Source organism: Megalobrama amblycephala, linkage group LG23 (genome assembly GCF_018812025.1).
Source record: "Megalobrama amblycephala isolate DHTTF-2021 linkage group LG23, ASM1881202v1, whole genome shotgun sequence".
NCBI lineage: Eukaryota > Metazoa > Chordata > Actinopteri > Cypriniformes > Xenocyprididae > Megalobrama > Megalobrama amblycephala.
In genome coordinates, this window is record NC_063066.1 from 27,216,323 (window position 1) to 27,235,294 (window position 18,972).

Genomic DNA, 18,972 nt, shown 5'->3' on the forward strand with positions numbered 1-18,972 from the left:
AACACTCCTGACTAAACACAAAAACACATTTTGTACTGTTTGCAGTACAATCAAGTATAATCTTACCAGTGTTGGGGAGGGTTAGGCGGCCACCCAGGAAATTGAAAGTGCCGTAGGAGGTGTTGACGTTGTCTCTCGGTAGCGTTTTGAAATATGTCTGAGAAGAAAGGCGGTTCATGAAGTCGTTGGGGTCGCTGGGCAGTTTGCCGTTGTGCAGCGTGTGGGAGCCGTTGGGAAGGGGCTCCAGGAGGGGGCCGTTGCTCATGGAGAACTTCCCGGCGACTTCGTGTCGAGAACGTAGAGTTCCCTGGTAGCTAGTGGTGGTGGTGGTCAAATCAGGCTGGATGGTGAGCAAATGAGAGTTTTCTGTAGAAACAAAGAGAAAGAAACGAGTGAAAAACACTTCGAAAGGTCATGCTGGTTAAAAGTACACAGCACAAATTGAAATTCAGTGCAAACGCACAAATCCATGGATGTAGCCGGGCCCTTGCGCTGAGAGAGACTCACTCGTAAATAAATCAATGCCTCCTCCTCCTCCTCTTTAGCAGCCACAATCAATTCCATACAGCGTTTAAAGAAAGCCTGGCAGTCACGGTTTACATTTTTTACACTTTAAATCTAGCTTACTGTGTGGTTTCATTCAGGTTCAAATGCCAAAAATCCAACTCCGTATTTCACCATTTGAGAGCCGTTCTCCTGTTTTTCCACATTAAACACTTTTCATATGTAAAAATAAAAGTGCACAGCAGTAGGCAGATTTGTTTCGTGGGAGGATCAATGGAAATCAGCTTAATGCTACTATTACCAAATCACTTCTCGAGGTAGCAGGCGGACGAGTGAAGGTCTCCTCTCACTTCTCACAGCTTCAAAGATGATTCAAGTAAAACCAAATCACAAACATTTGCGAATCATTTGTGAAGATGACACACAAAACTATGACTACCTCGGTTTAACGCAAACAATGCACAAACACGGACACATTTGCGAGACTGTGGGCGGCTACGGCCACAGGTGGTACAGGAACACGGGCACTGGGATGAAAGGATGGGCGTGGAACACCGTGACGAGGGGTGGATAGTGTAGAGAAACAATAGCCTACTGCTGCGGGCTGCCCTGCGCGGTGCCCACACACCTGGCTTGGTGGGCTTTATGCCCATGGGCTGGAAGCCAGTGGTGAGGATGGAGGAGTCGGCCACATCTGCATCAAGACCTTCCTTCTTCCTGCGGTAAACCAGCACCAGTATGATCAGCAGCAAAGTCAGACAGAGAGCCACCACCACGATTCCCACATACAGGGCCACGTCCTCAGGACCTGACGCCGCTGCACAGAGACACAAAGAGATACATGTGTGTTACTCATAGTCATTTTAGATACCATGTTGTCAATATTCATATTTATTTATTAGTCAACAATGATTAGGTTGATATTAAAAGCTGTAACTAAAATGTTTTGATGCCTCATTTTACTTGAAGCATGTTAGCTTCTTGATTGTAGATTTACTTTTAGCATATCATGGTTAAAACAGAAACAACTAGATTTTCTCTGTAACATTTTCAAATAATTTATATTAATTAACATCATTGTGTTACACAATACTAAAATGATTATTATACATCCATTCAAACAGTTAAAAAGATTTATGCATATAAAACTACATTACCATTCAAGTTTGGAGTCAGTAAGACTTCTTAATGTTTTCTTATGGACTGCATTTATTTAATCAAAAACATGGTAAAACCGTAATATTGTGAAATATTATTACAATTTAAAATAACTTTTCTATTTAAATATATTTAAAGTCTAATTCACCAAAATGCAAAGCTGAATTTTCAGCATCATTAATCCAGTATTCAGTGTCACATGATCCTTCAGAAATCATTCTAATATGCTGATTTGCTGTTCAAGAAACATTTCTCATTACCAATGTTGAACACTGTTATGCTGCTTAATATTACTACACATTTATTCGAAAGAAATCTTATGTAAATGTCACTTTTGATCAATTTAAAGGTGCAATGTGTACATTTTAGGAGGATCTTTTGACAGAAATGCAATATAATCAGGGGTGCACCAGAAAACATGGAGGGAAGCGCTTTTGAGTACCAAATTTTTTGAGGACCGGTTCACAGGGACACGTTTACTTACTGGAGTAGGATTTTTCTCCATCTCTGGTAAGATAGCTATCATGATGATAAGTGTGTTCTTTAATTATTAGGTGTGCACCAGATCGCAGTTAATCAGTGATCCGTATGGATAAGGTCCAACGGTTCGGCACATGTGTGATTTGAGGATTAACTGCTAAATTTAACCTTCATAGAGTGAATGTTTATCATTTGGATGTGTTTTGTCTCGCCAATTAACACATTCAAACGATTTTAAAAGTGGAAGAAGAGGAGAAAATCGGGACTCGCGAGCTGTTAAATGTGTGCACAGCCTCACACCCCAGAAACACACGGACGCAGAGAGAGAGAGAGAGAGAGAGAGAGAGAGAGAGACAGAGAGACAGCAGACATTGGATAAATTCCTCTTTTGCATTTACTTACGCTTGAACGGACACATACACACAAAATTATGTCAAAATACCTGTCTCGGCAAGTATTCTCCCGGTTTTGTCATAAGTGAACAGTTGAGAAAGAAACCGGATGTTGTCAGATATTCGGTCTGTGCTTTCCTTCTTAAATTGACAGCAGCCTAATATTCTTGCTGTTGTCCCCTTACATGTTAAGTCACCATTTTGCGGCATGTTTCTACAGGAGCCCTAAACAGACAAACGCGTTTGCTTGACTAGCTACTCTCTGCTTTAGACGATGACATATTTGTCCTGTGTTGGCCACCATAGCTTCTATATATTGCAATTCACAATCTCACCGCTAGATGCTAGATGATTTACACACTGCACCTTTAATCTGTCCTTGCTGAATACAAGTTTTGATTTCTTTTTTAAAAAAAGTATGCAGTATATTATGTACAGTACAGTCCAAAAGTTTGGAACCACTAAGATTTTTAATGTTTTTAAAATAAGTTTCGTCTGCTCACCAAGGCTACATTTATTTAATTAAAAATACAGTAAAAAAACAATAATATTGTGAAATATTATTACAATTTAAAATAACTGTGTACTATTTAAATATATTTGACAAAGTAATTTATTCCTGTGATGCAAAGCTGAATTTTCAGCATCATTACTCCAGTCTTCAGTGTCACATGATCCTTCAGAAATCATTCTAATATGCTGATTTGCTGCTCAATAAACATTTATGATTATTTTCAATGTTGAAAACAGTTGTGTACTTTTTTTTTTTTTCAGGATTCCTTGATGAATAGAAAGTTCAAAAGAACAGCATTTATCTGAAATACAAAGCTTCTGTAGCATTATACACTACCGTTCAAAAGTTTGGGGTCAGTAAGAATTTTTATTTTTATTTTTTTGAAAAGAAATTAAAGAAATGAATACTTTTATTCAGCAAGGATGCATTAAATCAATCAAAAGTGGCAGTAAAGACATTTATAATGTTACAAAATATTAGATTTCAGATAAACACTGTTCTTTTGAACTTTCTATTCATCAAATAATCCTGAAAAAAAATATTGTACACAAATATTTTGTACAATTGTACGCATTAAATGTTTCTTGAGCAGCAGATCAGCATATTAGAATGATTTCTGAAGGATCATGTGACACTGAAGACTGGAGTAATGATGCTGAAAATTCAGCTTTGCCATCACAGGAATAAATTACTTTGTGAAATATATTCAAATAGAAATTGTATAATAGTTCAAATAGTTATTTTAAATTATAATAATATTATTTCACAATATTACTGTTTTTTTACTGTATTTTTAATTAAATAAATGTAGCCTTGGTGAGCAAACGAAACTTCTTTTAAAAACATTAAAAATCTTAGTGGTTCCAAACTTTTGGACTGTACTGTATACTGTGCATAGTTTCATGTGTGAAACACCTGAATGGCCTACTGCAATTGCCAAATGTGCAGTAAACAAAAGAAAAAACTGCATAGAAGAAATTTTTAGACAAAAAAAACTATATAGAGTGCAATGCATGCAGTAAGTATTCCACTCCAAACATAGCCTGATAAGCTGGTTCAAAACAGCTTAAAGTGATAATCAACGTCAATTTCAGAATGGAATACTTGTTCTTAAAGTGTATTATTGTGTAATCTGACGTTAACCAAATTTTGCCAGATGCCAGTGTTTTTTTAAGCATAAAATTATTAGCAAACAGAATTACCTAAACCTGACTTGGCTTGCATTGTGCATAAGGGAATTAACTGATGGGAAAACATTTCAGTAGATATGCAGCTTCCCCACTGCCGCCTCCTTAAAAAGGTAATCATATCTGTGCTTCAGTGGGTTGTTCTGCAGTTGGAAAGATGGGAGTGTTTGCTGGCAGCCTGCTACATCAGCATTCTTCAAGTTGCTGAATTTATGGCCATGATTTTGAAAGACACTTCCTTCCAAAAAGATGGAGAGAGAGAGAGAGAGAGGCAGTGTGTGTGTGTGTGTGTGTATATGTGTGTGTGTTTCTGACACAAAGCAGATTTCCTTATGAATCCACATAATTTCATGTGCCCTCTCTCGTTGTGGCCTGCAGCTTTATGGCTGAGTACCCAGAGACAATCACATCCAAAATTATTCTAATCAATTGTGTCGGTGGGGAATGGGATTTGTGAAGGTTGTCTCTGTGGCGTGCTGATTTTTGGGTGGTAGAGGTGTCTGCGCTCACTGCTGGGAGAGACCCAGTGGCTCTGCATTGTGAAAAGAGACTGCAGAGGCGTATTCAGGCCGATTTAGACACTCCATGGACTGACAGCTAAAAGCTACGAGGAATCGCTCAGCCAAAGCTACTGAGTTCCAGGGTAGAGTCAAAGCTGTGCATATGGGCCATATCACTGAGAATTACGCACTGTCCCACATCATAGTCCACTCCTGTTCACAGTGGGGTGGGATCAACAGAAGGGCAATTCAAGAATAAAGGTGCATGTTTTTAATAATGTTTAATTAAAAATACAAGTGTTTGCATTTATATTTAAGTCAACGTATTGAAAAATATGTTGTAAGGAACAGAAGTTAACAAATTTGTGTTAATGTTAATAGTTAATAAAATCGTTGTGTTTAATTTAAAGTGATATAATTATTTAAAATATATATATTATATAATTATATAAACATGATTTATTTTGGATGGAGGCATCAAAGCTCTTTTTTAATTATTATTTTTAGCCCTTTACTTGCCCTTCATTAGTGTGAACAAAAACGCACAGGAAGTTTGACTCTCTTTGAGTCAATCACAACATAATCACACTCTCATCCACACACTCTCTGCTTGGCTTCTTTGGACTAAACAAGAGTGAGATTGTCAAAGGAAATGATTAAATTAGAATCACCCCCAAGCCCAAAATCACACAGACAATTAAAACAGGGCTGTCAATTACCATTATGCCAACCTGCGTCACTCTAATTAAGCTGTCTTCTAATTATTCATCACACTCTTAATCACCAGTTGCAATAAACACCCTCATTGCTATCAGCGGAGATGTTACCTAAGACAATCTACACTTCTCAGGACTACAGGTGCCTGGTCCTGTTAATTTCATCCAAATATAGCTCCATTATTCCGATGTGACTTCAGAGTATCGCTAATGCAGCTCAGGAGTCATCGGCAACACGTCTTGACGTGTTTTGTGTGAACGCGTGCCTGACTGATGACTCTGTCAATACGACATGATACCGTGCAAGCAGGAGGGTGGCCGAGCTGCAGGAAGTGGCATTTCATCGGGGCTTGTTTTATGACAGCTGGTCAATCGTGAATGACTGAGCGCATGCAAACAGGAATCGCTCCTGCGTCTTGATATCGACGATGCATTAAGTATGTCTGCGGGAAGTGACTTTGTCATGGTTTAAAAGGACTTATGATATCATAAACCGAAAGTCGTCACACCGAGAAATGATAGAGGGTTGGGTTTGTGCCTGTAGCATGTGCAATACAGGTGCAAAAAAGAAAGAAGATTAACAGGCTGAAGTGTCTGTAAATCCATAAAACCCTGAGAGTGGAAGCAAACATACTCTCTACTCTACTGAATCATGAAATGCTGTGAGAAAAAAAGTTAAATAAATGAGAACGTATATAATTAAAATAAAAAGAATATATATAAAATTATTATATAAAACAAAAGGTTTTATCTACAAAGTCCAATGGAATGCAAAAACTTTGAAGCTCAATATCTCAGAACTGCTCAGATATATATATATATATATATATATATATATATATATATATATATATATATATATATATACACACACATACATATACATACATACATACACACATACATATATATATATATATATATATATATATATATATATATATATATATATACACACACACACACACACACACGTTAATAATATAATTAATATAATACATTAATAACATATAACAATGCAAAACATGTAACAATAATGGGGAAAATAATAATAGTAATATTAATAATAATAGTAGTAAAATAAAAAATAAAATTTAAATATAAACAAAATTATAAATATTTAATAAAATAAGAAAACATGAAATATAAAACTAATAAAATTGTATATAAAATTATCACAAATGCAGATGAAATCTGCGTGATCCAACACATTAAAACAATTTCTGAGCAAGTAACCAGCCAGTGTTCAAAACTATCTCCTCAACTTAGCCCGATTCATAACAGTGTGTAATAATGTTTTATAATAAAATTTGTAATCTGTAAATTCAAGCATGCAGCCGTTCGTCTTTGTGTTATTACCGATTGCCGATCCACAACCCACGTAAAAGTGATAATTCCGCAAATAACTGTATTTGCGGGTTTCAAACAGAGATGGCGACAAAGAGGCAAAACTTATGGACTCCATATTTTAAGATATGTCCTGCTTTTAGTTTAAACAGCTCAAACATGCCTTTTAGTCTGGGACTAGGGTTAAGCTTTGTCTGTGAAACCACTTAATATAACCAAAGTTACCAAAATTGTTAAATGATGCATGCTTTTCTTTGTGTTTTAAGTTAATTACAGTAATTAAAAAAAAAATCTCTTTAAGAAAGCATTCTATTACTTATAACAATGTAAAGATACTGTTAAATTTAAAGCAATATGCACACACAGTATATTAGTATATTATATTGTATTATCCACTTGTGCTACTGCTAACCACTGGCCATGTCTCCAACAAAATGTAGTATTCCGTTAGTAAGTTTCTCTCCTTTCCTATATACTAGCTTTTTTTTTTTTTTTTTTCTCATCTGCTAACCTCATAGGACTTATCAGAGCCTCCCTAGTGCAACTTTTTATCACGTCTAACAGATGTATTGAAGTTGCCTATAGACCGGTCTCGCCCTGCTCAATAAATGAACAGACATCCATCACACTTTAATTGACACAGTTAATCAGCTTTTATAATTGGATGGATTCTGCCTGATTCCACGCAGCAGTATTCTGCCTCCACAGCACCTCGTCTCTGCCCCGCATTCAAGCGCTCGCTCTCCCCTCGCCTTGACACGGAGGCGGTGGGGAGAGAGGCAGCTGATCTGCTTTCGGCATCAGATTCCCACACCCTTGCTCCCTTTTTGCTGTAATCAACACAAAACAGAGTGAGCAATGTTCCTGCTGTTCCTGAGGCTGATGTAAGGTGTGTCGAAACACAGGTTTCTGGAGGTGTAACAGAGTGGGCTCCGAACATCTTGTGCTGTTTAACAGTGGGGCGTCAGGCCTGGCCTGAGGGGACCAAACTCCACCTGTGGGTAAATCTCAGAGAGTGCCTCCCCTACTCTCACGGTGAGATACAGCCTACAACCTGCAATTCTCCTATCATGGCTGACAGAAACAGACTGACATTTTAGGAGACAGTAGTGATTCTGTCAGGAAGATTTGGAGTTGAAGTTCATGCCACAGTATAGGTCTGTGTTGCGCTCGTATTGATAAAACACTAGCATGCACTGTTGTCGGTAAGCATTTATCACCGAAATGTGGAAATTTGTAACGACAGAGTTATTTGTGGTTATTTATGAGAAGATAAATAATGTGGGACTTAAAGGGTTACTTCACCCAAAATAAAAATTCTGTAATCATTTATACAAGCCTAAATTAAATCTGTTCACCATTTAAATCGATCGGTTTCTTCAGAGGTCTTGGATTAACCTTCTTGATTCATATGGATTTATTTTGGATTTACTTCTCCTGATATACAGTACAGTCCAAAAGTTTGGAACCACTAAGATTTTTAATGTTTTTAAAAGAAGTTTCGTCTGCTCACCAAGGCTACATTTATTTAATTAAAAATAAAGTAAAAAACAGTAATATTGTGAAATATTATTACAATTTAAAATAACTGTGTACTATTTAAATATATTTGACAAAGTAATTTATTCCTGTGATGCAAAGCTGAATTTTCAGCATCGTTACTCCAGTCTTCAGTGTCACATGATCCTTCAGAAATCATTCTAATATGCTGATCTGCTGCTCAATAAACATTTATGATTATTTTCAATGTTGAAAACAGTTGTGTACTTTTTTTTTTTTTTTTTCAGGATTCCTTGATGAATAGAAAGTTCAAAAGAACAGCATTTATCTGAAATACAAAGCTTCTGTAGCATTATACACTACCGTTCAAAAGTTTGGGGTCAGTAAGAATTTTTATTTTTATTTTTTTGAAAAGAAATTAAAGAAATGAATACTTTTATTCAGCAAGGATGCATTAAATCAATCAAAAGTGGCAGTAAAGACATTTATAATGTTACAAAAGATTAGATTTCAGATAAACACTGTTCTTTTGAACTTTCTATTCATCAAATAATCCTGAAAAAAAAATATTGTGCACAAATATTTTGTACAATTGTACACATTAAATGTTTCTTGAGCAGCAGATCAGCATATTAGAATGATTTCTGAAGGATCATGTGACACTGAAGACTGGAGTAATGATGCTGAAAATTCAGCTTTGCATCACAGGAATAAATTACTTTGTGAAATATATTCAAATAGAAAACAGTTATTTTAAATTGTAATAATATTTCACAATATTACTGTTTTTACTGTATTTTTAATTAAATAAATGTAGCCTTGGTGAGCAGAGGAAACTTCTTTTAAAAACATTAAAAATCTTAGTGGTTCCAAACTTTTGGACTGTACTGTACAATTTGAAGCATTAGAGTTTTGGATTAATAGACTTTCAATGTAGGGACAGAAATCTCTCATATTTCATTAAAATATCTTCAATTGTGTTCTGAAGATGAATGAAAGTCTTATGGATTTGTGGTGACAAAAGTGTGAGTAATTGATGACTGATTTTCATTTTTTGGGTGAACTATCCCTTTAAGCTAATCAAAAAGTCTAAAATTGAATCTTTTGTATCTAATCACATAAAAATAAAAAAGGGAAATAAATTACCATTCTTGCAGTAGGTATTACTGAATTAGTCCCTCAGCATGAAAGACAAAGCAGATTCGCATTTAAAGGTTACAACGTTATTTCCATTATTGCTAAATAGCTGAAAACTAGGTGCTTTTAAACGTCTTAATTTAATTTACTCTATTCCACAAATTAGCCTGATTATCAGCACAGGCTGCATTAATTCAGCAACATGACTTTTCCTTCCCATCATCACTTTTTACCCAGCAACACCTGGGTGTAATTTCACCAGGTGGTGAAGCGCCAAACTGTTAATTATCATGACTAGATGAATGAAGGTTATGAGGCATTATGCAGCATCCACACTGTAGTTATCCACTGATTTGTGAAAATCAAACAATAGACACCTGCAATAATATACTGTTTGGTGACTGTAATTTTGGATCAACACCCTTGTCCATCCTGGAACAATATTCCTATCAACCAATCAGCTGTAAAGCTCAATGCTAGTCTTTAGAAACATCAAAACAGATTAATAATTATGCATCCAACTTTATTTTAACTATAAATCCATTGGTATAAAAAATACTAAATAAATTACTTGTAATGGTAATGCATTGGTATAAAAAATGTATTTTAAATAAAAGATGAGTTCTGGCAAAATGAGTTGGAATGCACACGGGATAATTACGAGCTACAGGCAAATCAAGTCAAAAATGGCAAATTTAAGGTTTTCACAAAAATTAGTTCATTAAGCCCTCATCTACTGATCCAAATGCCTCAAATAGCAATTAAACATCTACAAGTATGTTTATTTGTGCGTTTTCAGAGTACCACCTTTCCTTTGTCCATGAAAAATGCATCACTAGTGCTCCCCCTCAGCAACTTCCTCATTAGTCCAAGTTTGGTATTGTTTTAAAGCGCAGCATTCCAACTTTGTGAGTATGCATAGTGAATTTTTAATGGCATTAGTCTGAACCAATGAAATGAATGCTTTATCTTACTCGAGCTGATTGACAGATCCGAAGCGCGGGCACAAAGACGCCTCCGATATATCCCGATAACACACATATAAAAAGAATTACAGTACTTCAATATATTAAGGTAAAATATTGGGAAAAAAAAATCCTATAGATATTTGGTTTTGACGAGGTGTGTGCCAAATTAGGTGTTATTAACAGGGATTTTAAGGTATAGTTGCTAGGTGATTTAGTTTTGGAACCTTCAGAAAAATTAAACTTGATTTTTCTAAAAATAGCTGACTCTATTGAATTCAAACAAATGTAGCTCAGTCTTTTTTTTGTCAGATTCCAACAAATCATACATAATTTTGAAAATAATAACTCATTTTTGAAAATGTACTCATTGGGACTCATTTTGTCAGCATGGGTCATATATTTATTAATATTTACTATATTTAAAAAATAAATATAATTACATAAAAAAATTATAAAGTCAGTATTGCTATAACTGTGCTAACTGTGCATACATACGGTTAAAAAAATAAAATCTAAACAAATTAAAATATAATATGTATTACTTTTTTTGTAAAAATATAACAAAGATAAAGATAGTTGTATAAAAATTATTCTTATAAAGTCATTATAAAATGCTCTATACATACAGATTTAAATGCTCTATACAAAAGATTTAAATCAGTCCAGAAACATCACAGAAGGCTTTGGTGTAATGGTCAGAAGCATGGGCATAGGTTTAGGGGGGGACGCTAGGTACTAGTCCCTATCAATATTTTGAGATGACAAATTTGTCCCCACCAATATTTAGCAAGCTCCTTTGAACTGCTATTTGGATCTTTGCGCTGCTATTTGGATCGATTCTAACGGCCAGGACGACGACAGTACAAGAAACGGCGTAATTTGATTGGCGGCGGGGTATCTGACAGGCTACACGCGCGGGCCGGGACTACTTTTGTGCTTGCACTAGCAGCAAGCGTGGTGTGTGTGTGTGTGTGTGTGTGTGTGTGTGTGTGTGTGTGTGTGTGTGTGTGTGTGCGCGCGCGCATGTTGACGACGCCGATGGTAAGTTACCAGGGCTGTCTCTCTGCCACATACAAAGGCCAGAGTAAAAACATTTTAATATTCCGTTTTTTTTTTTGCCCCTTTTTGTACTTTGTAGATGCCACCCAAGAAGAAGAAAGGGGACATAAAAAGCTTTTTCATAAAGCAGAGTCAGAGTGTAAGTAGGCAAAATAACTAGCTAGCCACACAAATAAACTAGCAGTAGTGACTGACCAGGCTTTCAAATGCAGATTCTACTGTGGAAAATAGTATTAACTGGTGATAGTATGTGTTACCCAGGATGATAGAATGCTACGTTAGCAAGTAACCGAATGTCAATTAGCCTGTACCTTAACTTAGAATCTTGCATTCAACATAAACGGTGGATCTGAGACATTTTTCGTTTCCTACATTCTGTTTATGTAATGGGGGTGTCCCCACCAAAGCTGAGACCAAACCTACGCCCATGGTCAGAAGTTAATTATATTTATGGAGACCTATGAGATTCATAATTAAAAACTGAGCAGCAACAGATATCTCACAAAAACCTTTTGCCGAAAGCAACATTTTTTGTTTCACTGCTTGGTGAATCCTCATTATGAATTTAGACATTTTTGCACATACCATCCAAATCAGTGCATGAAATCACAGATAATTATCACGTTAATAATTAGAACTCAAGCATTGTTTGGAAAGCTAATCCCATCCAACACTGCTTTGGATTAATTTAGGAATTTGTCCTACTTCACATTTCATGCATGATGGAACCTTAACAGTGTGTCAACCTGTCCTCGACCATATCCACTGTACAGAGTAAACACTCATTCTGATGCTCTTCATTTCACACAGCTGCTTTGGATTTATGTGCTTTTCAACTTGCATTTAACCCATAGCAGGTGCGCTAGGACTAATCTCCCCTTGAATTATGAGGACACTAAATGCTACTTTTATTTCAACGAGTTTCCTCTAACAACTAATTAAACCCTTAGAAGAAGAAGAAAAAAAAAAAAAAATCCTGTGCAGCAGAGTAGCCAAAGAAGGAAGGATTTTCTGCTCATTACAGTATAAAACAGGTCTATTGTCTGGCGAGAGACATCTGCTGAGAACAGATTGGGACAAGAATTTTTCTGTGGCCTGCATTCCAATTCTCAGGGATTTTTGCCTATTCAGTGTGCCTGTATATGTGGGCTTAAGAGTTTGAGCTAGTACGACCGTGTGTAAATGACATGTGGGAGGGCTCAGATTAAAATCTGAAATGTGCAAAGCCCTAAAGGAATGAGGGGAAGGACTCGACCGGCTGGTGCCGTCCCACCTCACTTTGACCCTAATGCAAGAGTGTCCTGGAGGCAGACTATGTTAACAGGACACCCACGGCATACCCCAAATTAAGATGCCAATCCCGACTCTTTGATCCAAGAAGATGCGAATACAAGCCCATCTGCTTGGCCGGACCCCCAAGTGAGAAAATTTCCCAGTGGCTGCCATCATACCAGCTTCTTTGCTTATAATTTGAGCAACATGGGCCAATTAATAACATCCCGACTGCAGCGCAACCTCCCAGAACAGAGAAGCACAAACATCTAATGATAATAACTAGGCCTTGGGCTCAGCTGGAAGGTTGCAATATTTAATATTTTCATTCTTGTTGTTGTTGCCGATTGCAACATTGGCAATTTTTGCATGTAAAATCTCAACTCTGCAATTGGACATCCCTCCATGTGGCCCCTAGTTGAAAGCTTCTAGAACTGCATCGACTCACAGCATGGGGAACACAAACTCTTCACTCTTGACCTCTACTAATGGGAGTGTTTGCTCACATTTGCCTCCCTTTATCTCTGTCGATGATCCATATCAGCAACAGTCGTGGCCATAGCAAGATCAAACGGAATTGTGTGTGAAGACGAGTCGCTAATTTCTGCTGGGAGTGAAACGGACCCAAATTAACTGTTAATAAAGAACAAGTGTTTGGCTCAGCACATTTCATGATAACCAGTGGGTAAATTAAAGGCCGAGACATTAAAAGCGCGGCTCCTTTCTGTTTTTCTGCTGTCTCTATGGGAGATCTTTAAAATGCAGTTCTTCACAGCCGATATCACACAAAGCGCTTTGAATGACAGACAGGGTGAATAATTCAACTGTGACATGACCAACACATAGCAAGTCAATAAGTAAGTCAGTGCGAACACTTCAAATTACTTAAGCTCATTTGATTATGAACATGAATAATAATGTTAAGTAAGTAAGAGATGTTTCCTTCTGGAGCATCAGTGAATGTTTGAACCTTTTTTAATAGTTGTGTTTGAGTCCCTCAGTTGTCCTCAGTGTGAAAAGATGAATCTCAAAATCATACAGTCATTGTTGGAAAGGGTTCAAATATGCAAATAAATGCTTGAAAACTGAAGAATCTGCAAGACCTGCAAGATTTTTCTGAAGAACAAAGGGCAGTTTAACTCTTCAGAACAAACAAGGGACTCATGAACAACCATCACAAAAAACAAAAAAAACAACAACAACAACAACAAAAAAAAAAAACAGTCGTAGATCATCCAGGTAACCACACACAGTATTAAGAATCAATGATTCACAAACTTTTAAACGGGGCCATTTTAATAAATTCATCTATTTTTTTTTATTTTCTTGTTGACTATATATAAACATCTGTTATGTAAAATATATTTCTCAGTACTAAATAAAAAATAACATGCATTTTGTATGATCTCTCTTATTTTGTTAAAATTATTCACATTTTCTGAAAGTGGTTCACATACTTTTTCTTGCAACTATATGTATACACACTATATTGCCAAAAGTCTATGGGGATTTTTGACCATTCTTCTAGAAGCGCATTTGAGGTCAGGCAGTGATGTTGGCGAGAAGGCCTGGCTCACAGTCTCCGCTCTAATTCATCCCAAAGGAGTTCAATCAGGTTGAGGTCAGGACTCTGTGCAGGCCAGTTAAGATCCTCCACACCAGACTTGCTCATCCATGTCTTTATGGACCTTGCTTTGTGCACTGGTGTGCAGTCATGTTGGATCAGGAAGGGGCCATCCCCAAACTGTTCCCACAAAGTTGGGAGCATGAAATTGTCCAAAATGTCTTGGTATGCTGAAGCATTAAGAGTTCCTTTCACTGGAACTAAGGGGCCAAGCCCAACCCCTGAAAAACAACCCCACACCATAATCCCCCTCCACCAAATTTTACACTTGGCACAATGCAGTCAGGCAAGTACCATTCTGCTGGCAACCACCAAACTCAGACTCGTCCATTGGATTGCCAGACAGAGAAGCATAATTCATCACTCCAGAGAGCATGTCTCCACTGCTCTAGAGTCCAGTGGCGGCGTGCTTTACAGCACTGCATCTGACGCTTTGCATTGCACTTGGTGATGTAAGGCTTGGATGCAGCTGCTCGGCCATGGAAACCCAATCCATGAAGCTCTCTACACACTATTCTTGAGCTAATCTGAAGGCCACATGAAGTTTGGCGGTCTATAGCTATTGACTCTGCAGAAAGTTGGCGACTTCTGCACACTGTGCGCCTCAGCATGCGTTGACCCCACTCTGTGATTTTACATGGCCTACCACTTTGTGACTGAGTTGCGGTTGTTCCCAATTGCTTCCACTTTATTATGATACCACTAACAGTTGACTGTGGAATATTTAGTAGTGAGGAAATTTTATGAATGGACATTGCACAGGTGGCAACTTATCATGGTACCATGCTAGTTGCTTGATTTTTTTTTACACCTGTGGCCATGGAAGTGATTGGAACACCTGAATTCAATGATTTGGAGGGGTGTCCCAATACTATATATATATATATATATATATATATATATATATTCAATTATTGTATTATTTATTATTGTTTTTACTGTGTTGTTGATTATATAAATGTAGTTTTGGTGAGCATAATACTTTTTTTTTTTTTTTTTTACAAAAAATGAAAAATCTTACCAACCCCAAAGTTTTGAACAGTGGTGTATTTCAAATATAGTTCACTTAAAAAAACAAAACAAAACAAAAAACAAACAAACAAAAAAAAAAAAACGATTTTTTAAATAAATTTTAGCCTTTTTTAGCATTTTTAAATACTAACTGGCCAAAAACAATTCATGATTAAAACGTCATTTCAATTTCAGTCACAACACTTCACTTATTCTCTAGTATTCATTTAGCACAAAGACTTTGGAACTGTGAAAGCACATAAAACCCTTTGCTCAAGAAGCTCTTCTACCCGCAGTAAGTCACACAGAACCATCCTGAAATCACTCAGAGCTTTGACTTCTCCACTGTCTACCCTCTGGCATTAGTTCGAACCAATCATTTCTCGCGGAAACGGCTGATAACGACCACCAGAAGCTCTGATATCAACAACAATCGTAAGAAGAACAGCAATACCATTGCTGCTTCCGAGGATGCCGATGTCTATCACAATGGCAGCTGCACGACTGAGAGGTTTAACATTAAAAGAAGAGAAGAACAACAACAGGAACAGGAAAGGTTGTTTGAGGGAAGAAGAGCTGGAAAACAAACAGAGAACGGAACCCAGGGGATATCAAGTCCTTGGACAACTCGAGATTCTCTGATCTGGAAAAGTGACCTTCCTGCAAAAAACACAACCCAACGATACACAAACCCTGCCTGCTACACTAAACAAATGAATTAATGCAGACCCTCAAGGTGCTCTTTCTTCATTCTTCCCACATTGTCTAGTGGTTAATGGGACTCTCACTGATGCATCCCAGGCTTCACATCACATTTAGTGTGATCAATAAAGGAAGTCTGTGACATTCGGTGGTACTCACTCTGAGGGCACTGCTCACTGGTACAATTGAGTGACTGAAGATCCAGGCCCTGACAGTCCTTCCCACCAGTGCCGGGCGTAGGTTGGGTACATTCTCTACTCCTCCACATGGTGCAGTCGGCTCCGCATGGCGACCACTTACTCCATTCGCTCCAGCCACCATCCACTGAACACACACATGCACACAGAGGACATATAATTAGCAATCCATCAATATTAGGGCAGAACCATACTAAACTCAAACACTTAGTCCAAGCATAGCAAGTACAAAGTCCTGTTGTACATTCATAATGTGCAGTAACTAGCTCACTACTCAAGAGGGTGATAGAGTCAACTTGTTATTCAGGTAAGCTAGTGATAAATATTTCGACATTAGCTGACTCACTTATCTCAGCAACACCCATGTGCTCTAACATGCATGCACAAACTCCAGACACCTGCCCTCTGCTCATGTCAATCACACATACAGAGGTTTTGACATTGCGGTGTATTAAATAATGCAGCTTATGCAATATGAATGCTGTCATACTGATGGATGCAACGCCTGTCTCTATGATACACTCAACTAAATGCAGCTGCACAGTTTCACATATTATATGCACATACATCAACCCCCACATATGAAAATAGTTTTTTTAGCTATCCATTTGCTATACATTCTGATTCAAGTAGTTACAGCTATTAATATTATATTTTCAACACTTCTGAAGCATTTTTTCCCCTGAAGTCCAATTTTGTGTAGTAAAGTTTTTTTTTTTTTTTTTTTTTTTTTTAAACAAAAGCAGTCATTCTCCACCCTTTCTCTAAAGATAGATGTCTTAAAAGGGATAGTACCAAACAATTTAGTTTATTTATGGTATTAAACAGATTGTTCTACTGCTGTGCCCTTAAGAATCTGTGAGATTTTTTTTAAATGTTGTGCTTACCAAGGTTGCATTTATTTGTTTTAAATAGAGTAAAAACAGACATATTGTGAAATATTATTACAATTTAAAATAACTCTTTTTAAATTAAATGTCTAGTGAGTGCCGCTAAAAAAGTTAATGCTCCATCGTGTTTGAAAATAAAGTGAAAATAATATCCTAAACATATTCTTTAGCAAACGTGAGAGAAAAATGCATTTGCTGAAGCATCTATGCCAGGGGTCAGAAACCTTTTTTGACCAAAGAGCCAATTTTTCATTTTTGGTTAATGCATTTTTCCAAAAGAGGCACAGCAAAAAAATAATATAATATTATGTTTTACTTCAATAACATTTCAATAATAGTAAACATTGAATGTGTTTACATGAATACTCACTAAGGCAGCCATTTTGACATATTCTGTGGCTGCTATGCTTGTCCGTGTTCCGCTCGGAGAGAGCGCCCAGAAAGCATCCTGTCAGTAGCAGATTCGGCTCTCTTTCGCAGCACATGGAGCTTTTAATATTTCTTTTTAATATCAATCACATCCCGCTCTTTACTATCTCATTCTTCCATGTTTCGTTATTAATAACTTAAAACAGTATCGTTCACTGAAAGCTGCCCGGATTATCATAAATACGACATTTATAGGACATATGAGGTCTGCAGAAAAAAGCAAAAGTAACCAGTAAGTACAACAAAGGAATTGCAATTGGTTACTTTTTATGCAGAAAACTGAACTCTATTGATGCATCTAATTTTTTATCAATCATTTACAGGTAAAGGGTGGGAGACCTGGTGAGCCACATGATTTTTGTCAAAGAGCCAGGTGTGACTCGCAAGCCATAGGTTCCCGACCGCTGATCTATGCCAAGTCTTTGATGTCTTTTATCATGGCTCGTTTTTCACTAGACTCATACCCGATCGCTCCACATTGCGAGTACAAGGACGTAATAGGTGAACAAATGAGCGATTTTACTACATCAGAAAAGCCATACACATGGATCAGGTTATGTGATACAAAAGTCCAAATGGATAAGTTTTGTAAAAAGTATTTTGAGATCATAATATAGTAGGGGTGTGACGAGACGGGTATCTCACGAGACGAGACTCGAGATTGAGTTCACGAGAAGAGATGAGACAAGATTTTTACACACTATTTTTAAGAAATCCTCAATGGCGAAATACATGACTAGAAAAAATATTCTGCAGGTGTATTTGAAATGTTTTAACTAATCATCTTGTGATGAATGTCATTTCAGTTCTACTTTCTGAGTATGAATTATCATATGCAGTAAAAGACAACAATACTCAAGCACTGTAAAAGGTTTTGGCACAAACTCAACTGACTGACTTCTCTTCTGTATGATTTCAGTCTCTTCAGACCTTACTGTACATGATTTATGAGCTTCTACAACTTTTGACCTCCTAACTGAACTCCTTTCCACAAACTGATCATAGAAATAAAACAGTATAAATAAAAATGGTAACACTTTACAATAAGGTCTCATTCATTAACATTAATGTATTAACCAACATCAACTAACAATGAGCAATATACGTGCTACAGTATTTATTAATCTTTGTTTATGTTAGTTAATAAAAATAGTCATTCATTGTTAGTTCATGATAGTTCATGACAGTGCATTAACTAATGTTAACAAATGAAACCTTACTGTTTGTGCTTAAGATTAAGAGAAAACTGTTATTCATTTTTATGGTAACACTTTACAATAAGTGCAACCATAATCGCACTCTCTCAATATTCAAAGTGCAAATAAGACCAAATTTTTCTTTGATACAGAGCTAAGAGATGGTTACAACTACACTGTCCAGCCTAA

The 18,972-nt window shown here is 36.8% G+C and overlaps 1 protein-coding gene across 4 annotated transcripts in view; it reads right to left on the bottom strand.

The window, feature by feature from the left end:
• unc5a (unc-5 netrin receptor A) overlaps nucleotides 1-18,972 on the bottom strand; it is a 263,498-nt gene that overhangs the window by 31,044 nt on the left and 213,482 nt on the right. For 2 of the 4 annotated variants that reach the window (XM_048176234.1, XM_048176231.1), the window contains 3 exons: nucleotides 16,231-16,395; nucleotides 1,133-1,321; nucleotides 67-366 (listed from right to left, as the gene is read on the bottom strand). In XM_048176234.1, coding sequence (XP_048032191.1) covers nucleotides 67-366; nucleotides 1,133-1,321; nucleotides 16,231-16,395 — 654 coding nt within the window. Of the gene's footprint in view, nucleotides 1-66; nucleotides 367-1,099; nucleotides 1,322-16,230; nucleotides 16,396-18,972 lie in introns of all 4 variants that reach the window. The other 2 variants (XM_048176232.1, XM_048176230.1) reach the window with 1 other exon arrangement.